The sequence below is a fragment of the Chrysemys picta genome, chromosome 23 (assembly GCF_011386835.1).
Source record: "Chrysemys picta bellii isolate R12L10 chromosome 23, ASM1138683v2, whole genome shotgun sequence".
Lineage (NCBI taxonomy): Eukaryota > Metazoa > Chordata > Testudines > Emydidae > Chrysemys > Chrysemys picta.
Window position 1 is genome coordinate 2,140,179 of NC_088813.1, and position 26,389 is coordinate 2,166,567.

Sequence of the window (26,389 nt, forward strand, 5' to 3'; positions counted from 1 at the left end):
GGCGGGGTGGGAATCAGACTTACTCTACTTTTAGGGCAGAGCACAAGTCAGTCTGCTAAACTTAGGGCCTCCAATGACAGGGCATTTTGCAGTGACAAAGACCTTCAAGATGCCACATGCAGGGGCAGCTCCAGGCACCAGTGCACCAAGCGCGTACCTGGGGCGGCAAGCCGTGGGGGGCGGCCTGCCGGTCGCTGTGTGGCGGCAGTCAGGGAGCCTTCGGCGGCATGCTTGCGGGAAGTCCGCCGGTCCAGCGGATTCAGCTGCAATTCGGCAGCGGGTACACCAAAGCTGCGGGACTGGCAGATCACCTGCAGGCATACCACCGAATCTGTGTTACCAGCGGACCTCCTGCAGGCGCGCCACCAAAAGCCGCCTGACTGCCGTGCTTGGGGCAGCAAAATACGTAGAGCCGCCCCTGGCCACATGCAATGTGAACTCGCAACTGCAGCAGGGATCTAGGTTGGGAAGGAACACACAACTCCAAAATGACAAAATTTGCATTTAATTTACAATGTAGTAAAGGTTACAGGTAAAAAGCTAAACAGAAAGTGTGAAAAGGCCTATTACACAAATGTACAAACTTCTGTACAAAGCCCATGGGTTTCATGCCATCCCCTCCTTCCTGGCCCATAATAGCCATAGAGCTCTGAAATAACGAGAGCTTGTACAAACCCAACGAGGAGAAGAGCTTCAAAACAACAAGCAGGAAAGTTCCCCTTCCCCAGGGAGATCTTGCAAAGAGTCACTTGTAAAATAAAGTCTGTTCAACTTTTACTTGCCCCAACTGGTCACATCTTAAAGAGTTGCCTTCATAACATAGACAGGCAGGAAAGAGAAAAATCCTACAGCCTGAGAAGAAGAACTAAAAATCTAGGGAGGAAGTCTGTAAGTGGACTTTGGAGGATTTGGAATAGGAACAACGAAGGAGGAACACAAGCCATTTGGCATGACAACCTAAAACATGGTGTGTTACAATCATACCATGGAGAAATGGCACCAGGAAAAGCTCCAGCATCTAGTAGTTTGAGCCAGACATGGTGGAGAGGGGGAGGGAACCAGCCAGGCCATAAGGGACTTCAACCAATCCTGGCTGGGGTAGTTACTAGCTCATTTTTATACCACAAACATGATAGAATTTGTCATTCTGCAGAAGCAAAAATTACACTGATTTTGGAACATCTGTCCAAAGCAGTTCAAGGGTGTATGGCCAGATCTGATACATTACAAGGCAGCATAACTCTGATGGCTGTCAGGTTTTGGCAACACTAGTTTGCCAGGTAACTCCTCACAATGCACTACTAATGACCCGCCAGGGATGTTGCATCATATTTTAGGGCACATATTCCAAAAATAATATGGTGACTAATTAGATTAACTGTTTTAATCACACAATATAAAGGCTCCTGAATAAGCCTAGGACAACGCAGCACTGATTTCTCTATGTATTTACTTAAAGCAAAATACTGAATGAACATAAAATTTCAGTTTTAGAAACTAAAAATGAGGATTTGCAGGAGTATTCCCAGTCAAATTTATCATTTTGTTCAACTGAAAGAAAACAGAGGTCAGACCAGAGGGCTGTGTACCCAAGCTCAGAAAACTGCTTTTGTTTAGATGAGGCAGGATTTTACATTCCACTGAGAAAGTACCATCATTTCAGGAATCTGCTGCTTTCTTTAACCCCTGCCCTCTGCTGTTAGCAGGGGAAAAGGACAAAATACAAAAGAGTGCACATGATTTATCCTTTAATCATTAAAACCCATGTAGTTTGTATGTGACCAACCCATGGCTGTTGGCTGGCTAGCTGCTCCTAATCACAGACCCATGACACCTTGTATGCTCTCAAATCTTGAGGTGGTGTGTGTGTGTGTGTGTGTGTGTGTGTGTGTGTGTGTGTGTGTGTGTGTGTGTGTGTGTGTGTTTTCTTCAATAAAAGATAATTTAATTTCAGCTGAAAGATTAAAGACCATACTTTAAAAAAATCAAATGTCCCTATTTGTGTTCTTTATAACACCTCGAATATTAGAGCAGAAGGGTTTTTAAAAAGGAGTTCACACTAACCATTTCTTTGCTGTTTGCCTTTTGTGTTTAACAGAGGGTGATAAGTCAGTTTCACTTTTATTTCTTGTCCATTTCACCTCCAGCTTCTCAAGAGCTATCCAGATGCTGCAATGTTTCAGGTTGCAAGTACAAAGGAATGTTTACAGCCAAACTAAAAGCCTTTATGTGATTTTGTAACAGTAAAACAATAAAAGCCATTCCATTTATATTACATTTTGTAATGTTTTAAAGTTACACACAAAAGCCCGATTCAGTACTGAATTTAGGCCTGCCCCGGCACACTTACTCTTGAGGTAGTGCATACCGCCCTGAGCAGTCTAGCTGGAGCAAGGTTACTCATAGTAGTCAGCACTACAACTAGTTGATGTGTTTGCAGGATCAGGCCATAAATTTGGGGGCTGAATTACTTGACAGTGTCCTTTTAACTTATGGAGCGTAATGTCCAAGGGAAAAGGCCTTTGGATTCAAAAGGAGGTGGGAGATGTGTTTTTTTACAGACATAAAAAAATGTTTTGAAGACAGATCTTTGAGGGACATTTCACTCCTCCAATCTTGATATTACATGTGGTTAGGACATAAACTTTAAAAGACGATACTGCACGGGAACAGTTTCTCAAGTTCATCGCTCCCACCCCCAAACAAAGCCCATCTCAGATCAGTAGAGAAGGGGTGGGCTTCTTGCCTGGCCAAGCCTCCTTTGCATATTTCTTCTTCTTCGGTTCATTCACAGCTTCAGGGTTAAAGACGGCAGGGTTGGGAGCAGGGTTCATGCTAACTGTCGATGGCACAACAGGAGTCAAGTCCACCTCTGGGGCAAGATTGGGGTAGGGCATTGGCAGGCCTCCAATGAGTGCTGTCCCATGAATGCCATGCGATTGGGAACCTGCCTCATTGTGAGTGGGAGGCAGGCCACCATACAATCCTCCACCGTAGGGGAAGTTCTGCATGCGCCGTGTTACAGAATCATCCATGCTCAGCGAGCCTGGGTTTTCCATCCGTTTCTTCTGCAATTGGAGGGAAGACAGAACTATTTAGTGAATGGTTCACAGCATGGAGGTCCAGAACAAGAAGCCACTTTAAATGGATCCTAGCTAATTTTTTCCACCTTCTCCTCACACACCACAAATGGTCACCATGCACACCACGCATAGCTTTGTCCTATATGAAGCAGTTACACAGACATGGACAGGTTATCCTCTTCCCCATCACCCCAGTTGGCTTTCCTTTGGGGCTGCCATTGAAGTCACTCCCAAAGCTCTCACTGATGCAGAGTGCAGGACAGACTGAGGGCATGTTTACATGACAAACTTAAGTCGACTTAAGTTAAGTCGAGACACAGCCACTGCAGTAATTAATTACGGTGTTTTTTCAGGTCCACCACTACCCTCCTTCTGTCAGTGGAGCACGTCCTCACCAGGAGCGCTTGCACCGACTAAACAGGGACAGTGGGGGTGGGGGTGGGGGTGGGCTGAGAGCACAGTTTCTTAGTTCCAGGTGGAGCTCCCCGCTGGGAGCCTGGAGGGCAGCCCGGCCTCAGAGTGGAGAGCTCGGTGGAGCAGCCCAGCCTCGAGGCAGAGAGTGCCCCTACCTACCCTGGGATGACAAGCTGAGCTGTGAGCCAGGTGTGGGGTTCACAGCAGGGAACCTTCCAGCCTTTTTGTCAATTTCACAGCTCCAGCATTGACAAGAATGACAGCGAACAGCTGATGTAAGTAATGAAGTGTCTACATGGACACTGTTGCCTTAACTACGCCGATGCCTCATGGAGGTGGAGTTAATATGTTGGTGTAGTACGGCACTTACATCGGTGGGAGCAAGGCTGTAGTGTCCACACTGACATAATTCGGTTGACGTAAACTGCCTTTCGTCAACCGAACTCTGTAGCAGAGACCAGTCCTGAGTGCTGGAAGCATTAGGTAGGGTTTAGTTTATGGAATAGACTAAGCTTCCCATCTTTGCCTCCTGAGCTTGCTTGCCCAACCTGCATGTGTCCAGAAGGCATGGCTGACTGGGCATGGTTTCTGAAGTATATTTCTTTACCTGGATACAAACTGACAAACAGGGCTGTCTCTGGGATTATGAGTGGCAGATTTTGTGTCTTGCTTTTGATCACCCAGGTCTTTTTCCAGAGCAGTTATAATTAATTTAGAATGTAAGTAATCTTATGAGTAACTCAAAGTATTCCTTCCCACGCGCATTACTTTGTACTTGTCAATATGAGATTTCATCTGCAATCACACTGTTAGGCTATTCTGAAGTTCCTCAGTCTTCTTTAGTCCTGAGTAGTTTACATAATGGTGCCATCTGAAGACTTGCCCACTTCATTGTTCCCTGCCTTCCCACGGAAAAAGTGAATGTATCAAACCTCACCAGTCCTAATATGGAACTTTCTCTGACACCCACCGTTAACCTTTTCTTGTGTAGAAAACAGACCATTGATTCCTATTTGTTGTTTTCTGCCCCCTAGCCAGCTTCTAATCCAGTGGTTGGCAACTTGTGGCCTGTCAGGGTAATTGGCTGTCAGGCCACGAGACAGTGTTTACATTGACCATCCGCAGGCATGGCCGCCTGCAGCTCGCCATTTCTGGCCAATGGGAGCTGCGGGAAGCAGTGGCCAGAACATCCCTGCAGCCCGCGCCGCTTCCCGCAGCTCCCATTGGCCGGGAACGGCGAACCGCAGCCACTGGGAGTTGCAGGCAGCCGTGCCTGCAGATGGTCAATGTAAACGCTGTCTCACGGCCTGACAGCCGATTACCCTGCAGCCCATGGGCCACAGGTTGCCCATCACTGCTCTTATGTCTCTCACCACAGAATACCAAAAAACACAGCCAATGAATTTTTAGAAAAATATTTGGGACATTTCTATTGATCTTCAATTTTGTAAACGCTGCCTAAATTATGAACCTGAACAGACCAGCCAGTTTCCCTTTAATCCATCTGAACACAAAAAGAAAACACTGACAATTCCACCACCCTAAGGCACAATATTTAAGAGAATAATTCACACTACAGATTACAAATTACAGATGAAGATTTTTGGTTAGATTTGGAAGTTAGTTTGTACCTTAACTGGGACCACTGCTGTCTGTACCATGTTTCTGAAACGCCCAACTGAAGGGTCCACGTCCTCTGTAAGCATGAGAAGGATTAGGCTTTTAGTATGAAGGCTCCAAGAGAGGATGTACACTGCAGTGTGCACATGGCATGCAAGCGCCCCTCTATATGGAAGTGTCATATGGACCTTCCCTTCAGAAAGTTGCAGTTCAGGAGCTGTATGTGCACAGTAGAGAAACTAAGATCCTTCATACTGCTGAGGCCATCTAGTGGCAGTGGGCTCCTAATTTATTCAGGCTGGGAAGAGCTGGAAGAATTGTTGACCCTTGGGGATGGGTGTGTTGATATTGCTTAGCTTACAGTTGTTCCAATGGTTAATTTACCCTACCCACCTTCCTTCCAGACTGACTTTGCCAAGCTTCAACTTCCAGACAAACAAATTCAAATTGGAAATAAGGAACCTGAACAACTCACGCTGGCTGATGCTTGAAGTGGGATGTAAAAGGTTAAATGGTTAAGCATTAGGCTTACCGTTAACTGGAATTTAACCATTAACCCACCCCCCAGCCGCCCATGCAGATTAGCAGGGGAAATTCGAGCTGTGGATCCAAACTCTGGCCTGCCATCCCTGCAACTACCGGTGCTCAAAGCATCTAGGGCTAGATTTTCAAAAACACTCAGCTCCCATTAGACACCAAAGTATGAGAGCTCAGCACGTCTGGTGTTGAGCCGTGGGAAGTCCGGCCTCTACCACCTCAGGGGCTCCGTCTGGGTGCTCAGCAAGTGGCTCAGGAGCTGTAGGCGTTGAGGGACCTTATGTACTCCTCTCAGGAGACAGAGCAGTACGGTTCAGCTGGGAAGTGCCTCGGAGGGCATAACACCAACGTGGGGAAATGTGGGCACTTCTCTGAAGGGCCAGTCCCCAACTCAGATTTCTGTATTTTCCAATTGACTGGCTCGCTGGCCACGGTGGGGGTGGACGACTCCAAATATGGGATATTAGCACGCAGGCTCTCAGAGGGGTGGGGGTGAGGAGATGGAGGGGCAAGATACACATGCTCACCTGGATTAATGATCTCGTCATCGTCGCTGAACGTCACTCTGGAGTTCTTCCGTTTTCTCTTTGGTCTCTGAATATCCAAGTTCCCTTCCTCTATGGTGAGCGTGGAGATTCTCTTGTTGTGGGCTGTGTTAAACTCGGTCAGGTTCTAAGGGCACCATCAGGGAGGAAATGGTCAGTGCAGCTATAACGCACAAAGCTGCCATCTGAGAGCTGAGAGAGTTAACAGCACAGCACATGACTTAGCCCCAGCCTTAAACCTCAAGGAAAGAATGGGGCAGAAGTGCCAGCTGCACTTTCTCTGTCCCCCTCCTGGTCTGCCCTCCACTAACTGACTGCAGGTGATGGGGCTATAGCAGGCACTGTTTGTGAACGAGCACCAGGGCTGGGGAACTGCCAGCGACCTGGTGTGGGTCTGGCTGGGGTGGAAGAAAACAGCTGGGTGCCTGTCAGAAAAGTCACTGGGCTGTTATACAAGAGGTGCTGGAAAGTAGCATGAAGGCAAGCCTATCCTAGTGGCAGGAGATGGCTTGTGAGTGCCTGCCAGCAGCAGACATTTACAGCACCAGGGAAAGGAGCCCCAAGGACACTCAAGCCAATGGTGGGGAGTGCTACCCAGTAAGAGGCACAATGCTTCATGGTGCTCACATCAAGCTCGGTCTCCTCCTCCGGCAAGCCCAGTAAGCCCTTGAGCTCCTCATCATCACCGCCCATTTTTTCATCTCCTTTAACCGCAGATGGCAGTGTCTGCGGCTTCTCTCGCAGAGTATACGCCCGCGTAGAGGCACCAAATGAAACTGTGGAGTCAATGGGAATCTGTTGGGGTTTGTGAGGTTCCAAACGGATATGACCCAAGAACGTGCCATGTGCTGAGGAGAATATCAGAATGAAAAAACAGACTGTCACTGGGGAACTGGAACATTGCTGTAAGGTCAAAACCCATGGCTGGATATATACGTCATTGCAGTAACGCTATCACCCGAACATCCCATGCAGGGGGCTCACTCCCAGACACCAAGGGGTCAGCACTCCCCTAATAACTCAAACAGAAATGACAAGCACACTTTGGTTTCAGGTTTCCTCTAACACTTCTAGCCACCCCCTGCTTGTATCCAGCTTCTTGGTACAGGCTGGAGCTCCCTTGAGTTCCAGATCCTGAGAAAGTGCCCTACACAATGGAGATGTAGCTTTATAACTTGAAGTATTAAAAAAAAAAAAAGCTTATTATAGTTTTGAAGGGAAGGCCAAGTCCCTCTGGAACCTCACTGCCATGCTACCACTCTGATCCACTCCAGAGCCTGAAAACACTCATCAATCACTGAATGAGGGAGGGGCACTGAGTGACGCAAGGAGTCCCTCTACCCCCCGCTGCTTGCGTCAATCTCAGAATGAGCATGTTAGTTCATATCCCAGATGGCCATTGTTTCCCCACATGGCAAAATGTGACTGGAAAGGAATATAGCTCTGGGGATGTTCAAGAAGGTTTGAGCATTGGGATGTAGTGCATTGGAAGTGTTACAAGTTCTCAGTCAATAAAAAGTTAACAAAAACTCAATCCTCATGCATCAAAACATTCTTTCAAACATCTTTAAAATCCAACCAGTCAAACTATCAAATCACCCTACACCCGCTCCCTGGTTAAATGCCAAGTTACTTACTGCTGTTAAGATCTATGAGGAAAACCCTCTTAAGATGTTTGTGATACACCAAGGCAGCATGGACCCGAGAGCAGGACTGGTGATCAATGGTAAAATCGCACAGATCAGGGTTTCTCCCAAATAGATAATATTTCTTCTCATCAATGATCAGTTTCTGAGGTAGAATAGTAAATAAATAACAGTATTACCTTATCAGAGTCATACAATCTCCCAGATCTTCCTAAAAACATGGACTCTAGAACATGAAGCAAACAGATCAAAACCCATCACAATCACTCAAATCTTTAGCAAATTAGTAGAGAAAGGAAAGACTATGCACGACATAGGAAGTGACATGGTCTCAGCATATTAAAATCTGTCGGAAAACATTTCAATGTTGTCTTGAACTGATCAAAGGAAATTCAAAGAAAGCTCTGCTTTATAAGATCAGAGCAACTGGAGATAGAAGACACCTATTAGGTCCTATCCAGTCCACCTCCCTGAGGCCAGTGCAAAACAGAGTTTTGGAAGGGATAAAACACTATGCTTCAGGGCTTAAACCAATCTAACTATTAGGTATTGGGATGAGGCGGGGGGGTGGGGGGGAAGGGAAAGAGATTACCCCACATGTGTCTACTGTGGGGTTTCTCACACCTTCCTGTGATGTATATGGTACTAGGCACAGTCAGAGACGCCATACTGGTTAGATGGACCTTGGGTCCAATGCAGAATGTCGAGTCCCATGTAGGATTGTGCCTACATTGTGTTCTCCAGAGCTTGCTTTAGCCTAGTTGGTTTCTCCAGTGGGTTTTCACCCACAATCAAATCCACCTATCAGCCCATTTCTTCTGTTACTCATCTTAGCTTTTCCTTCTTACTCTAGCTCTCCATACTTATTGTATAAACAAAGTCGTTTGCTTAAACTGGATTAAGGTTGGGCATGCATGACATCCCCTCTATGTAAACCCTAAAAAAGCAAGGTACCAAGTTATGAGACACTACGCCCTAATGCCAATAGAGTGTATTTCCATTGACAAGTGACATAGGGTAGGTCTACACTTTGCTTACCGCCGGACCTGGAGGTAAGCAATCCATCTTCTGGGATTGATTTATCACGTCTTGTCTAGACGTGATAAATCGATCCCGGATCGATCCCAGAAGTGCTCGCCGTCGACGCCAGTACTCCAGCTTGGCGAGAGGAGTACGCGGCATCGACGGGGGAGCCTGCCTGCCGCGTCTGAACCCGCGGTAAGTTCAAATTAAGGTACTTCGAATTCAGCTATGAATTTGCGTACCTTAGTTCGAACTGGGGGGTTAGTGTGGACCAGGCCATACACTCAAAAGGAACTTCCTTCTGCCTGCAGATAGTAAGGAAACACTAGCCACCACCACACATTAATCTTCCTCATGGCGTAACAAAACCTTAATTAGAACTGCAGAAACAGGTGCAGCTGATATTCAGGATTGACATGTGTGCATCGGTTAAGTATGCGATGTGGCTTATGAGGAAAGTAATTTAGAGGATAAGGGTCTGGGTGGATTAAGATTTAAACAAATACAGTGACTCACAAAGTCCCCATGCCCTTCTAAGGGCTTGTCTATACTTACCGCGCTGGTTCGGCGGCAGGCAATCGAACTTCTGGGTTCGATTTATCGCGTCTTGTCTGGACGCGATAAATCGAACTCAGAAGTGCTCCCCGTCGACTCCGGTAATCCTGCTCGCCGCGAGGAGTACGCGGAGTCGACGGGGGAGCCTGCCTGCCGGGTCTGGACCGCGGTAAGTTCGAACTAAGGTACGTCGACTTCAGCTACGTTATTCACGTAGCTGAAGTTGCGTACCTTAGTTCGATTTGGGGGTTTAGTGTAGACCAAGCCTAAGTCATGGAACTGCAAAACCTCCAACTCAAACACTGGAAGACCAGGAAATGCTCACTTAAGGTGCCGCTGCACACCACAGAACTCTGCCTCTGTGTGGACGCATATAGGACCATTATAGCACCCTAGCCAACAAAAGCTGACATTTTCCCTGTGCCCATAGCACCAAGCTGGGGCTCCTATTCATACAATCTGATGGAATGGGCAGTGGGCTGCATGGCAACGTCACAGTGAATACAAATTCATAATTTGAAAAAAAAGTTTTTAATGTAAATGATAAAATATAGTATTTTAAAATAATTTAAATTAAATAAAATTAAGCAGTACTTCTGTTGCAAAGTCTAAAATAACTTGGTGAAACTAAACTGGTCGAAGTCACTGGCTAAGCACCTGGAACCAGAGTTTGCTGAAGTGATGAACAAGTTTTTGATGGCAGTAGCCTCTTCTGTAGGTGCAAAGATATTTTCTTCATTTCAGTTTACTCAACTAGTTCAGTTCAACGATTAGTTCTTTCAAAGTTAAGAAGCCAATTGGGAGTTGAAAAAGCAGGAAAGCTTGGTTTCCTCTTACAATCTATGAATAAAAACTAGGTTTAAGAGGATGAGATCTATTAATTCTAAAGTAATGAAGGACATGGAGTATCGTAAGCAAGACACGAGAAGAAATTCTTCTGCTCTACTCTGCGATGATTAGGCCTCAACTGGAGTACTGTGTCCAGTTCGGGGCGCCACACTTCAAGAAAGATGTGGACAAATCGGAGAAAGTCCAGAGAAGAGCAACAAAAATGATTAAAGGTCTAGAAAACATGACCTATGAGGGAAGATTCAAAAAATTGGGTTTGTTTAGTCTGGAGAAGAGAAGACTGAGAGGGGACATGATAACAGTTTTCAAGTACATAAAAGGTTGTTACAAGGAGGAGCAAGAAAAATTGTTCTTCTTAACCTCTGAAGATAGGACAAGCAGCAATGAGCTTAAATTGCAGCAAGGGTGGTTTAGGTTGGACATTAGGAAAAAATGTCCTGTCAGAATGGTTAAGCACTGGAATAAATTTCATAGAGTTTTTTCTCAAGACCTCATATATTTTATCTGAGCATTTCTTAACAAGAAGCAGACAATATGGCTTTGCACTTTTAATTCTGAGGTCAGCTGCACCTTAATCATGGCAGGTTTAAGAATTCCCCAAACTTTTCACCCCAATGGATTTTTTGCTTCTTCCAAAAGTGTCTTACTCACTAGATTCAGTTCCCCAGGTGCTTTTCCTGAATTCAATACCTTTCATAGAATATTAGAGTTGGAAGAGACCTCAGGAGGTCATCTAGTCCAATCCCCTGCTCAAAGCAGGGCCAACACCAACTAAATCATCCCAGCCAGGGCTTTGTCAAGCCGGGCCTTAAAAACCTCTAAGGATGGAGATTCCACCACCTCCCTAGGTAACCCATTCTAGTGCTTCACCACCCTCCTAGTGAAATAGTGTTTCCTAATATCCAACCTAGACCTCCCCCACTGCAACTTGAAAACAAGAAGCAATGGTCTGTCATCTGCCACCAATGAGAACAGCCTAGCTACATCCTCTTTGAGCCCCCCCCCCCGCTTTCAGGCAGTTGAAGGCTGCTATCAAATCCCCACTCACTCTTCTCTTCTGCAGACTAAATAACCCCAGTTCCCTCAGCCTCTCCTCGTAAGTCATGTGCCCCAGCCCCTAATCATGTTCATTGCCCTCTGCTGGACTATCTCCAATTTGTCCACATTCCTTCTGTAATGGGGGGGAGGGGGAAATCAAAACTGGACGGAATACTCCAGGTGTGGCCTCACCAGTGCCAAACGGGGGGGGGGGGGGGGGGGGGGAAATAATCACTTCCTTCGATCTGCTGGCAATTCTCCTACTAATACAGCCCAATATGCCGTTGGCCTTCTTGGCAACAAGGGCACACTACTGACTCGTATCCAGCTTCTCGTCCATTGTAAATCACCAAGTTCTTTTCTGCAGAACTGCTGCTCAGCCAGTCGGTCTCCAGCCTGTAGCGGTGCATGGGATTCTTCCTTCCTAAGTGCAGGGCTCTGCACTTGTCCTTGTTGAACCTCAGATTTCTTTTGGCCCAACCCTCCAATTTGTCTAGTCACTCTGGACCCTATCCCCACCCTCCAGCATATCTACCTTTCCCGCCAGCTTAGTGTCATCTGCGAACTTCCTGAGGGTGCAATTAATCCCCATCATCCAGATAATTAATAAAGATGTTGAACAAAGCTTTGTGGAGCTGCAGTCTATAATCCCATTTCTTATTATGGTAGAGTCAAGGAGCTGGTGCTTCCTTGTACTAAGTTTCCCTTTTATTCTCACGTTCTCAACCAACTCCCTCCTACTGGGTGAGCAGAACCAGACATGGGTATTTAAATCCCTAGGAGCCACAGGATACTGTGCTCAAAGTACTGTAAGAACTGACCTAGGAATTTTTCATTCTTATTTCTAGTCCCAAGGAGAGTCAATGCAATTGTTATTTACACCAGTACCAAGTGTCAAATGTTAGCATTCGGACTTTGACACTCACTTTGCACATAAGTCTCCTTCAACTTCAATTTGGCCAAATCCATCTTTGTAGCTGCTGCACCTTTGCTCATTTTTTATGCTTTTCTGTTCTTATTTCCCTCCACACACTTTAATCCAAACACATACTGGTTAAAATAAACAAACCACAGAAAGATTGTAAGTGATAATGCATAAAAGTCAGGATTGGTTACAAAAGAAAATAAAAACACAAGCTACTTCCTAAACTTTAACAAGCTAATAGAGTTTAAAGCAAGACTCTTTCACCACAAGTTGTAATAGTTCACAGGCTGGATTTCCTTTCAGCCAGGGACCACTCCCCCAGTTCAGAGTCAGGTGTTCGTTGATATCATGAGTAGAGAGATAGACCTCCAACTCAGCTCTGTCTCTCTCTCTCTCTCATACCAGCCTCCCCCCTTTGAGGATCTCCCCCCGACCCCCAATTGAGGTGTAGATGACATGCAGTCCCTCGTGGACGTGAGGGCTGAAACATTCCTGAGATGCAATATAAGTTTCATATTCACTCCTTCCCCCTGCAGGAGAATGGCTGCTTAAGCAAGCGATAGCCCACTTGACTTTACTGATATCTGTCTGGTGGTACCAGTGTGTCTGTCTCTGAAAAATGGTTTGTGGAAGTTACCCAGACTTAAAATATTTCAGTAACAACTATACAGTAGAATCTCAACTTCACATACATAGACTGTCACACCCCTCCTGTTGGCATAGGTAGCATCTTCACTGAAGCGCTACAGTGGCGCCACTGTTGCATTTTAAGTGTAGACAAGCTTGAAACTCCTCTGTGCCTCTGAGTTATAACCCAGTGTGATCCTCTACACGCTGAGCTTAATACTTCATGGCTTGTTTTAATATTGCACTTCTCAGACCCAGCAATCACAAGATATATCTCAGATCTCTACATGAGAGCTGGGATACAGATAGCTCGGTTAGTATCAAGTGCTTAGTAAATCTGTAAAGATTAGCAGTGGCTAGGTAAGAGAACACTAACTACAGAAAAACATGCAGAGCTTTTTGACTAGTCTAAACAGATGACCCTTAAAAAGGTCAGTCAACTTAAAGTCATGTGTTGGGTACAAACATTTCTTCACCTTTACCAATAACACTAGATTAGAAAAAGTGAAAATTTTTGAAATCCTCTTTGCCTGTCACTATCTTTGCTCTTTTTGCAGCCCTATGAAGTTGACCAATGAAAATCAGTGAAGTCAGGTTCTTGATGTCACAACACATTCAGCCTTTACTCATGGTACAGCCAGATGTTTTACATATCAATGAGTCTTGGAATATAGGCCCTGCAGGATGATCGAAAGATGAAGATTTTTCACCCTGAAGTTGATGGCTGTGATATATGGCGTATGGAAGAAGGGCAGGATAGGCGATTACAAGACAAGAAAGAATCGGAGCAGGGATGCCAGGGAATCAGAGTAGCACTTCAGAATTCCAATGAGGGAATCACTTACTAAAGTGTTAAATATCCGCTATTTGACTATGGTCGTGCTCTGCACTATACAACACACACAAGACATAGTCCCTGTCCCAAGGAGCTTACATTCTCAACAGACAAACTATATTACAGACAATACTAGGTGATAGGAGATACATCAACAAAGTGCTTAAAATAAGCCTGAAGACTTACTAGGTTCTTTCACCACTCCCCCAAACTGGGTTGGTTATGTTGTGTAGTAGAAAAAGATTGTGAATTAAAACTGGACTGTGGCTTGGGAAGAATACAATTAAATAAGTTCCAGAACATGAATTGTTAAATGGGAAGAGATGGTATTTTTGGTACCACAACCAAAATATGTATTTGATCTGCTGGTCCAATCTCCTGTGAGACAGGGGCAATATTCCCTTGCTGGCCAAAGATCCTGCAATATCGCACACTGCAAGCCAGTGAACAATGACTCCCAGCTCCTCGGGTTCGCTTCACCAGGCCTCAGATTCCTAATCCTCCAATTTCTTCCTTAGCAGCATTATTTTGGCTCCCCCTACTTTGTAACCTTTGGCTCCCTGAATGGTTTTGTTCCCACTGCTGAACTCTAATATTTTTAAATAAATAAATAAAACTTTCCTAAAATTTATTGTAAAAATATTACAGGCAAACTATAGTAACAAACCCCTGCAATAAGCAGCTCAGAATCAGTTGAATACTACTTACTTTGCATTGGACATTTGGGCTCCCCAGGCATTAGTTAAATGAACTTCTGCTTACCAAACCAGGCTCCGGGAGTACTTCTGACAAGGACTGCTGGTCAGAATCCGAGACCAGCTACACTAAAACCTTCAATAGCATATATACTTTTAGGGGATAGGCAGACAACTCTGACCCAATATTTAAGTTTGGTAAAATAAGGCTTTGCACAAAGCAACACTTTTGGAAATACTTGCTTTTTTTTTTTTAATTGTGTTTTGTTTGGGATTTACCCACGTTCTAGAAAGATGAATTCAAACTCACCAGATGCAGAGAAGTGCTGCTAGGATAAGAGGAAGGGAGAACCTCTCTTATGAGGGACAAACAAGCCAAGTTCTTTTAAGCCTAGCAAAATGAAGGCTTAGAGGGAATAAGGTTGCTCTCTATAAATACATTGGAGAGAAAGGGTAAAACACAAGGGATGGAGAAGAGCTCTCAAATCTAAAGGAGAATTCTGGCACAAACTGGCCATGAATACATTTAGGTTGGAAATTAGAGGAAGGTTTCTAACCATCAAAGGAGTCAGGTTCTGGAACAGCCTTTCAGTAGGAGTAGTGGGGGCAAACCACCTAACCAGTTTTAAGATGGAGCATGCTACATTTATTTACATGACTATATGAATGGCTACCTCTGAGAGCAAGAGACTAGATTTGCTGATCTGGAAGGTCCCTTCCAGTCCTACGTTCCTAAACCCAATCACCATGCAGCTGATGATGCACAGCACAGCTTCCTGACTGGGACCCAGTGCACGTACACAATGGGGACTTTGCACTTCATTAAAATAAGTTACAAACATTAAGCCTGGCTGGCTGTGGTGAAAGGTTGGGGGCTGGATCACTGTTTATAATAAAAATAATAATAAAAAAAGAGTGTGTCGGGGGAAGAAAGGGTCACTTAGGGGTGCACACAGAGAGGGAAGGGTCACTTTGGGGTGTACATGGAGGGGGAAGACTGGGAAATAAAGCAATGGAATTCAATTCCCCATCAACAGATGGGTTAAATCCCATCTCCTTCTGCATGCTTATTACATCTATTTTCATACCTCAATTAGTTTGTCTCCTTTGACTACATCCAGATGCAAGCCAGGGGGAGGTTTTCCTGCCCTGGAAAATAAGGAGAGAAATAAATATTGATGTGTAGTATTGTTAACATCGTACCATCATTCTATCAATCCCAAACAAATCCAAACCAAATCCAGGTTTACTGTGAAAAAAAAATAGTCCCACAAGTGTCCTGTATGTGAGGTCCCAGATTTGTTTTGCTTACAGACAAAAATCTCTCTCTGTACTTACCAAGTTATTCAGTTGCCACAGCACACTGAGGTTAGATGGGCTTGAAACACTCACCAGAAACCTGCTAGCCATCAAAGGAAATCAACCAACAAGCGATACACAAAGATGAGGGGGATAGTGCTGCCATTAACAACTTCCTTGGATAACGCCAGGTGAGAAACGCAGCCAACTCCCAGCTTCTGGAACTGGAGAGGGGCTGGGGTTCCTAACAAGGGCTGTCCCTGCACCCTGCTTGGGGACTCCCATCTCTTGTATTAACTGCTAGCTAGTAGATATCTGATAAACCTGAAGCCCCCTGCCTTTCCCTTCAGCTACTAGAAGCGAGACAGTGGTTTCCCCCACTGCTGCATTTTAGACCCTCCTGATTGTTGGGGAAACAGTGAGGACACATCTCTGGTACTCTACTCCTCCTCCACTAGAAATATCCCCATTGCTTGCTTCTGGTGCGGCTCAAACGTTCTATGCAACTACACCTCTACCTCGATATAATGTGACCCGATATAACACGTATTCAGATATAATGTGGTAAAGCAATGCTCCAGGGGGGGGGGGGGGGGGGGGGGAGAAGAGACGCACTCCGGTGGATCAAAGCAAGTTCGATATAACACGGTTTCACCTATTACGGGTAAGATTTTTTGGCTCCCAAGGACAGCGTTATATTGAGGTAGAGGTGTACATGATTATCAGCTACATGCTGCCCACCAATTTCTGAATAGCTGGAGTGTAAGAGACCAGAGTCTCTGCTACTGTTGGGAAGCTCTGTATAATAGCAGTGACACTGGAGCATTGCCTGTAGACTTGGGAAAGAAATTTGTAATTTAAGTTCACCTCATTGATTACCTGCAGAGGTCAATGTTTTGGGGATATGCTTCAGATTCAGAACCATGTGGAAAACAGTACGTTGGGGGCTGTGCATGTGCCTTTCCAGATCTAAAATGTTTGAACAAAGGACACACAAGAAATCACAGCCCTTATCCCTCATTTCCTTTCCTCCTCCAGAATTTAGCAGAAAATCTTTGTATCAAAGACCTCTCTCTGTATACAGTCTGACCAGCCGCTACCTTAGCCTCCTAAAGACTCACTTCTGCTTTGATGCCTACAAAACACTGGCTGCTGCTCATAGCTAGGCAGATGAGAAGCTTTGATTGTCTTTTTCTACTCCTTCCTTCCCCTACTCTTTGCACTAACATTACACTTCCTGCCATTCCCCATCTTTCTACCTGTAAGTTTAAACAAACAAAAAAACCCCAAACACACACAAGAAAACACGTAGCTAACAAAATGGTGTCAATTCATTGTCTATGAATTTATTTCATGTTATATTTCCCTCCTCTACCCTTGTATCTCAGGCTTTGTCTACACTACACTTTCTTCATTAAGACTTCTGCCGCTCAGGGATGTGAAAAAACAAACAAACAAACAAACGACCGTTTTGACGACGAAAAGTGCCGGTGTGGACAGCGCTTTGTTGGCTGGAGCTGCTCTCCTGTCGATGAAGTTACTGCCCCTCATGGGGGGTGGTTTTATTTTGTCACCAGGAGAGCTCTCTCCTGGCAACAAAGAGTGGCTATACTGCTTACCTTACAACGGCGCAGCTGCAATAGCACAGCCATGCCATTGTAGGGTGTGCAGTGTAGACTTGGGCTTAGAATCTAAGGCTTTCAGTGCAGGAACCATCTCTTACCTATGTTTGTATAATGCGCAGCACAATGAAGCCCTATTCCTGGCTGGGGCCTTTTGGCACCACCAGAATAAAGGTGTTTATCGTTAACAGCAACATGGGGAAACCTTATGATTCTAGCAGAATCTGACACTCACTGGAAAAGGCTAGATCAGAACTCAGTAACTCAATCCAGGCTGCCTTGTTCAGGTTCCTAAGGAGACAAGGTGGGTGAGGTAATATCTTTTATTGGACCAACTTCTGCTGGTGAGAGAGACAAGCTTTTGAGCCCCAAAAGCTCTTCTTCAGGTCTGGGAAAGGTACCCCCAGCGTCACAGCTAACTGCAAGGTGGAACAGGTGGAAAGAGGGGGTTAGTGGGTTATGAAATTAAACTCAATAACTGGTAGACACTAAAAATCATGGTCTGATCAGAGACACTGGATTTATGGCTTATTACAACAACCTAACCCATTAACACCCTCTTTTTGTTTTCAGACTGCAGAGGGTTAATGGGCAATGTTTAGTTTAAGTAGCACAATCTGTTCCACCTTGCAGTCAGCTGTGACTCGAGTACCTCTCCCAGACTTAAAGAAGAGTTCAGTGTGGCTTGAAAGCTTGTCTGTCTCACAAATAGAAGTTGGTCCAATAAAAGATATGTCTCTTTCATATCCTGGGATTAACATGGTTACTGCTCCCAATACGTCTGTTAGTCTTAAAGGTGCCACAGGACCCTCTGTTGCTTTTTACAGATTCAGACTAACACGGCTACCCCTCTGATACTTGATGGTTATTCACGTAGCTGAAGTTGCGTAACTCTGATCGATTCCCCCTCCCCGCCCGGTGTAGACCAGGCCTGAGTGTGGGAAACTGCCAGCCCAAGCCCCAGGGTGGCAGGGCTCCGGCTGTCAGCCACCTGGGGCTCACAACCAGAACCATCTGATGTGAGCAACGCAGGGTCTACACTGACATTGTGTTGACCTAACTCTATTGACCTAAGCACTATGCCTCTTGTGCAGGTTGGGTTAGTAAGTTGGTGTAGCGGGTGACTTACATCAGCAGGAGCAACATTATAGTGTAGGCCAGGCCTGTCAGGCCATTTCTCATTTTCTTCTGTAGCAAAGAAGTCTAGCTGGAGCATGCCATTTGTACTGAATCATGTTTCTACTACTGAGACTGTTTGCTAGAATAGTGTCTTTTCCAAGAAGATGGCCAGCCAGGCTTCCTGGTACAAATACACCACTCAAAGCAGAACTCTCTCTTTGCAAAAGAGGCATGGGAAAGCTCCCCTTGATGACTGATGTAGTATCTCAGTGTGATGCTCTCCACCAGGATTTATACTGTTTTGAATGTGCAGAGGAAGTGACTTGAGGGTCAAGTGAATTTCTCTCCAAACTAGAATATTTATGGGAGATCTGGTTTCCTTGATTTTCCACTGCTCTGAGACTTTCCAAACCTGTGCACAATTATTTTTGGTTGAACAAAAAAGATACTTTCTTACAGGCATTCTTTGGAACCGTCCCCCCTGTTAAGGAGTCTTGTCCATCTTGGGCCATAATCATCACTGAGTGAATGCTGTCTAGCTGGGAAGAGTAGACCTGTCTTAGACATTGTTCTAGTAGTCTCAAGCAGAGTCTAGCAAAAGGATTGACAGGTGCAGGAGGTCATTAGCCCCAGAAACCTCAGATGGAACCATACGTTGTCTAAGTTGGGATATGGGTACTTTGTTTACTGCATCTCCTAAAACTTGCCTGGAAGAAGATAAGCAGTTGTCAACTTGAAATCAAAAACACCTCCTGTGGAAAGTAGAGTTGGGTAGAAGAACAGCTTTTTATTGTTGATCCTGAGCTCCAATGAATACTTCCTCAAAAGCACAATGCACCCCCTGTGGAGGTTGAGCCTTAAGTAGCCAGCCACCAAGACAGATAAGTGTTAATTTTTGGTATCTCAGATAAACAGATACTGCAGCAAGACTTTGTAAACCCACTCAGAGCTGTAGCAAGACTGCAGAGAATGATCCTATTATAGCAGAGGTGGGCAAACTACGGCCCACGGGCTACATCTGGCCTACAGGACCGTCCTGCCTGGCACCTGAGCTCCTGATCCGGGAGGCTAGCCCTGGCCCCTCCTCTGCTGTTCCCCCTCCCCCACAGCCTCAGCTCGCTCAGGCGCAATGCTCTGGGCAGTGGGGTTGTGAGCTCCTGGGGCAGCGCAGCTGCAGAGCCCGGCCTGACCTGGTCTCTATGCTGCGCAGTGGCGGCAGCGTGGCCTGGCTCCAGCTGGGCAGTGCGGCTGTAGCGCCACCAGCCACCGGTGCTCCAGGCAGCGCGGTAAGGAGGCACGGAGTGTGTGGGGGAGTTTGGATAGAGGGCAGGGGAGTTCAGGGTGATGGTCAGGGGGCGGGAGTGTGGATAGGGGTCGGAGGAGGAAGGAGACAGGGGGTTGAATGGGGGCAGGGGTCCCGGGGGGGGAGGGGCGCCAGTCAGGAAGGAGGAGAGGTGGATGGGGTGGCAGGGGTTCCGGGGGCAGTCAGGGGACAGGGAGAAGGGATGGTTGGATGGGGCAGGGGTCCCAGGGGGACCGTCAGGAATGAGAGGAGGAGTTGGATGGGGCGGTGGGAGTCCAGGGGACAGTGACTGGGGGTGTATAGATGGGGCAGGAGCCTGGGGGGTGGGGCAGATAGGAGGTGGGGGCCAGGCCATGATCCCCCTCCCCTAACCGGCCCTCCATACAATTTACAAAACCTGATGTGGCCCTCAGGCCAAAAAGTTTGGCCGCCCCTGTATTATAGTAATGGCTGTAGCTCACACAATCTTAAATTCTTCCTGAGGAGAGGCTGAATGGGCATCTGGAAGTAAGAGTCTTGCTGAGAACTCTGAATCAATCCTACAATATTTGGAGGAATTCTGGTGTCTTGGGCTCACCAGATGACATCGAAATTTCAGATGCATCTGTTCAGAACTCAGATCTGGAATTGGATAAAGATTTCCTCATTTTTGAAAATGAAAGTCATGGGAATAAAATCCTTTCCACAGAACTTGTAGGAAACACTGGATGAAATTTCATGGCCTGTGTTATGCACGCCAGACTAGATGACCATAATGGTCTCTTCTGGCCTTTACATCTATCAACGTACAGCTCGTAGTTGAAGACGTTCCTTTAGAACTGTTCTAAAAAGAGGATTCTTGAAGAAGGATGAAGTAGCAATTTCAATTGGATAGGGTTCTTTGGCTCCCATCAGGACTCATTTTCACTGCTAAGTAGTTGCCTCATTTTACACTGACACTCCTGGTGGGTGAAGAGATTCCTGTGTGTAGCCTGGCTTGGTTGGTTCAACCTGTAAAGCATTTTGGCATTCTCCATGAAGAAAACTTCTATTGCCAAAGCCCAGTGTGGTCCACGGTAAACTTAATTTAAATCATGAGGCTAGGTCTGTGGATTCTGTGATATTTCAGTGCAACAGAGTGAAGCGTTTACAACAGCATCAAAAATGAAATTTGAGTTTGTATTGTATTTTCCTATAATTCAGTCAGTACAATATTCCTTGTTAACTTGATTGGTTCCATTTATTAATACTACCCTTGCATTTTCAATAGGCTTCGGGTTTCTGTACTGAAAATAGATTACTGCACTGTAGCAGTCGGGGGAAGGTGTCAGGCTTGGCAACAGGGCAAGGCACAGTGCAAGTTTTCAGCATCTAGGGAGGCGGTTTGGGATTGTTGGATAAATACACTGGCTGGAAAGTGATCAGCAGTGAAATGGTTAAAAGGACACCATCAATTGTAAAATCAGATTTTCATCTGAAAATTTTGTATCTAGAATTGTTAGAAGTAATCCCCAACATCACTCTAGCAAAGATTACTGATTTGTCTGTTTCACCGTTTGTTGCATTACTCATAAAACGTGGAGAGTTCATGTGGATTCTCTCTCAGGTTCAGCAACAAGGTGTTTTTATCAGTATTAGCAGCAACAAAGCAGAAACTGAAACAGGAGAAGACAGGAGTGTGTGCACAGAGAAAGGTGAGGGAAAGAGGTCTGAGCCCTTACATGTTTGAGGTTGGTGCTTTCAGGCCCAAACAAGAGACCTTTATAAACAGAACACAGAAATTCTCAAAAATTGAAGTGATGCTAATTATAGCATACTTTATTATATAGCTGAATTTTTTAAAGTCAGTTAAAAAATTCAAGTTGACAATATCCTTTTCACAATATTCAGATTGTTGTCTTTAGGGTTGAGTGTTAACACACCATTAAGACAAATGGAACAGTTTACACTTCTCAGTGCTATTATTTGAGGTTAACAACAGTACATTGTTACCTTCAGTTCACCTTCGGAGAACTCTTTGCAACAATAAGGTCTTGTCTAGATTAGATATTTTAAAAATACTTTTTAAAATGTGTTAGCTGTTAAAGATGTGGGCTGGACAAGTTTTATTTTAATGTGTTAATTTCAAATCAGGCCACTTATTTAGGTTTCTAAATGTGGATTTAGGAGCCTAAATTTAGCCACCTCTTTCATAAAATCTTGGTCTACATTACTATTATATATATCCCAGTGCCTGGCTTGTAGGGCACGGTAGAATTTCCTGAACTCTGAAGGCATTCATCCTCTCCAGATAACAAACATTGTGACTTCTCCACCAGTGAGAGCTTGACCTTGGTTCAAAGATACTTGTGAAGTGCAACTTGTATCTTTAAAATGTTCTAGTTTACACCAAATTTTTATGTAGATCCTAGCAGTGCCTTGAGGCCCCAACTACCCGCTTCTCCAGACTTGCTTGCTGAAACCAGCTATTCTCTTGCCAACTGCCTCCTGATGAACCAAAGTTTCAAGTCTTGTATCACACGTTATATTTCATACACAGATAATTGAAGTTCACCCTGCATGATATAAATGTCTCAGGGGTCACCTGAAACTTTTGGATAATGAAGGATTCAGATAGTTCAAGAACACTGTACAGCTGAAGCCTGCTCCTGTGAATCCTCTCCAGCCCAGGGAGGCATAACTGGAGGACAGTTTGCCATGTTCCCTCTGTATACATATGATTTACATACCCAGCTTTTATAAACCACCACTGTGCTTATGTCAAGATCTTGTCGTCCATGTTTCAGTTCAGAAGAAATTAAAACTAAGTTTATGAACAAGAACTTATAAACAAACAGTAAAGCTTTTAAACAAAGCATGAAATTCTTAATCTTTACTGGAGACTGGTACTTCAAAATCAGAAGAAAAAAAAAGTCCACCTGCAACAGGGCTCCTCCCCACAACTGGTTAAAACACAAACACCAATGGTGGAACATGCCTGACACTTTCTACTACAAAGACACCATTTTGAGTTACTTATAACATGGCCAAACTTTAAACATTGGGGCTGAAATTTTCCATTCTGGGTGCCTGCTGTTTTTTTTTTTTTTTTTTTTTTTTTTTGAGTGTCAGTAAAAAGCTGTTTTCAAGAGAAAAGTTAGGCAAACCAACATTTTCCTGGTGCTTTCAGTGATTTAACTGAGAAGTTTTATCACCTGCATGCTTTGGAGGAGGAACTTGAAATTTGGCAGGGACGTTGCTCTTGTGTCAGAGATGCAGCTTTTGCTGTTCTAGTGTAAATCCAGCGAATTTGGATGAGTTAAAAGCCTCTGAAAAATTGCAGTTTGCACATGCTTCTGTAGAGGTTTATTAAAAGCCAGCAGCATTCTTCCCTGAAGATTCTGTCCGCACCAAGTATGCTCCATTCCCACACAGCTCCTGTGTGGTAACTGGACTGAGCATGCTCCATAAGGAAGGCATTTCCAACAATTGCTTCTCCCACCCACTGCAGGCTTCCATGATGCCAGGTACCAGAACTAAGAACAGAGACACAGTCCCTCTTGTGCTCGCAATGCCATGGAGAAGGAAGCAGTCTGACTAGAATGCAAAGAGGTGAGGAGTTTAGCAGAGTGAGTAGGTGTAGTCTGGGAACAACAGGAGTAAAGGGGACAGAAGCCAGGGACAGAAGATGATGTATAATGACTAGGGCACACTCCAGTCCAGAACCTGGAAGTCCTCAGTTCTTTTCCAAGTCTCAATATTCCTATCCAGAAAATATCTGAGAATCCACTGATAAAATGTGCATCTCTTCCTCCTCTAGTGGCTGGTCCATATAGAGGATAAGGGATGACTACTACCACCAGATACTCAGTTCTCAAATTATAGAAGTCGGTGGTCTACAGGTCCCAATCTTGCCGATGACCCACATGATGGTCAATATAATTTCACCTGACCAATTTTTTTTTTTTAAAGCCAAGAATTTACATTTAAAAACCTAAATTAAAAAGAGACACAGGTTGCAAGCTCTCAAAAGTTAAAGTGCCAGAATGAAGGTTACACATACAACTTTAATAAAACCCATGTGTGTGTATGCATTATAGACCTTTAACATACTATTTATTCTGTCTCATTCTGTGCACATGACTAGGGCCCTACCAAATTCACTGTCCATTTTGGTCAATTTCAAGGCCACAGGATTTTAAAAAGTGTACATTTCAGATTTCAGCTATTTAAATCTGAAATTTCATGGTGTTTGTAATTATAGGGGTCCTGACCCAAAAAGGAGTTGTGGGGGAGAATCGCAAGGTTATTATGGGGGGGGGGGGGTTGCTGAACTGCTACCCTTACTGCTGAGCTGCCACCTGCAGAGCTGGCCCTCAGTCAGATGCCGCCACCCTCCAGCCACCCAGCTCTGAAGGCAGCGCAGAAGTAAGGGTGACAATACCACAACCTCCCTAAAATAACCTTGCGACACCCCCCCCCCCCACACACACACACGTCTCCCCGTGAAATACGCATAGTATAGGGTAAAAGCACACACACAAGACCAGATTTCACAGGAGGAGACCAGATTTCATAGTCCGTGATGCGTTTTTCATGGCAATGAAATTGGGAGGGCCCTACATGAGACGGATGGTGCTCAGGGAATGAATCGTGGTTCTGTAGTGAATGAGACTGTCGCCTATAGGACCCCTACCTTGTTTATTGCAAATGGGAAGGTGTGTCGCAAAAGAGGAAGGGGATCGAAGGAAGAAAAAGAATGGTCTCCTGGTTAAGATAGTTGAATGACACTCTGGAGAATTGGATTCTACACTTGCCTGTGCCACACAGTTCCTATGTGATGTTTGGCAAGTCATTTAAAACTTTTCACAAGTGGTCAGTAATTGGGTTTTTCATTTTCTGGGTGCCTGACTTGAGACATTTGGGGACAGATTTGCAGAAGTGCTAAGCACTCATGACTGCAAGTGAAGTCAATGATAGCTCTCTGCTTTGAGCATATGACGTGCTATAAATTTGTCAAGTAGACTGAAACATCAGGCCCAAACCATCTGCATTTAAGTATCAGCTAATCATGGATGCCTAACAATTTTGGCCTTAATCTCCCTCCTATTTTATAGGTGGAAAACTAACACCATCTTGCCTCACAGGAGTGTTCCTTAGTGTTTGTAAAAAGAAGAACAGGAGTACTTGTGGCACCTTAGAGACTAACAAATTTATTAGAGCATAAGCTTTCGTGGACTACAGCCGAATCTCTCAGATACTATGACAACAAGAATGCTAGAAAAGCACATAAGTAAATTAGTAGTTTTGTATTAAGTGCAAGGTTTACATGGTGTGCAGTAAATAAAGCATGAGACAATACAAAGGGATGAGATGGATAAAAAGCAATGTAGAACAGAGACATATTCGGTGAGCACTATCCACTGAATAGCGCTGGGGTCTTGCGGAAGAAATAGGTGATCATGCCAGCAAAGACTTGATCACACGCATACAAACAAGGGTTGGAATTAGGCTACCACTGGCATCTCCTGATTTTTGAGTGCTTGACTTTGCCACTTCAATGTTTTTACTGTAGTTTTTCTCCTAGGGAATTTAAAGTTAGCCCAAGCACAGAACTTGAATACATTGAAGAAAACAATCCTGCACTGTGCAAGGATGATGGTGTGGATGACCAAATAGGCCTTTGGTCTTGTTCTCTTTGAAGCTACAGATAGCAACCAAGCCCATAATACTTTCACATTCTACCTGTGCATTCCCTCCAACAGGCTCCCCCTCAGTATAAGGGGGAGGGAGGGAGGAGGGAATCACAGCCAATTTCAAGTTAACAGGTTTCTCACACTTTTGAAGTGCATGTCAGGCTTTTGCTTACTCTGCTCCAATTCCCTATTTCACTAAAATCTTGGGGAAACATTTATGGAAAAAAAACACATAAGCATGGTTCAGACGTGGTGTTGTTATCTCAGCAGCTACAGTAAATATAAAACAGAACTCAGATCTGAAGTTGCTATGAAAGAAATTCATTTATCTGCACTTTGCACAAGTTCAAGTAGGTGAGCACCACTGCATAACAATCACACTCCCAAAGTGTGCTGCTTCACTGTGCAGATTCAAAATGCTTCCTAAACAGCTCACCTAGTCTAAACACCCATGAGAAAAAAAGTGTTTATTAATCCTCATTTTACAGATAAAGAAACTGTGGCAAGGGGAAGGAAAATAATTTGCCCCAAGCCACAGCAGGAATCAGTGGCAGACCCTGGATAGAACCCAGGAGTCCTGCTCTCATCCCAGCACACAAGCCATACCTCTGACTGATCAGACGTTTACACTCTTTGAGGACACACACCGCATATCAAGTTCTGCACCTTGGCCAATAATTTGCTGAATGAGAGGTTCTGCCATACCACGGCCAAGCCACCAACCCCAGTGCACGGGTGCCAGCCCTGCCCCGCACCTCCCAGCCCCACAGCACGCGTACCGTGCCAGCCCTACCCCCCACAGCCCTCCCAGCCCCGCCCGCGCGGGCAGCCCCAGCCGCGCTCACCAGCTTGGGCAGTCGAATAGCGACAGGCCGCCACAAGAATTCGCGTTCGCCGCCATCTTGTATATACCCCATTCAAGCGGGCCCGGGGCAGGCTGGGAATCAGGAGGACCGGCCGGGAGGCGATCCCGGCATGCACCGCGCGCCGCTCCCGTCAT

General features: G+C 45.1%; 1 protein-coding gene and 1 non-coding gene across 2 annotated transcripts; both read right to left on the minus strand.

Moving 5' to 3' along the window:
- Window positions 1-489: 489 nt before the first annotated feature.
- On the minus strand, window positions 490-26,389 carry PPP1R8 (protein phosphatase 1 regulatory subunit 8). The gene is made up of 7 exons (XM_005306838.4): window positions 26,235-26,389; window positions 15,481-15,541; window positions 7,837-7,990; window positions 6,827-7,047; window positions 6,182-6,326; window positions 5,129-5,193; window positions 490-3,068 (listed from the first exon to the last, which is right to left on the minus strand). Exons 1-7 carry the CDS (start codon window positions 26,387-26,389, stop codon window positions 2,715-2,717), a joined length of 1,155 nt encoding a protein of 384 aa, XP_005306895.2. The 3' UTR covers window positions 490-2,714.
- On the minus strand, window positions 13,028-13,192 carry LOC112060232 (small Cajal body-specific RNA 1). Its single transcript, XR_002889546.1, has one exon. It is a non-coding gene; the product is annotated as a small Cajal body-specific RNA 1 (non-coding RNA).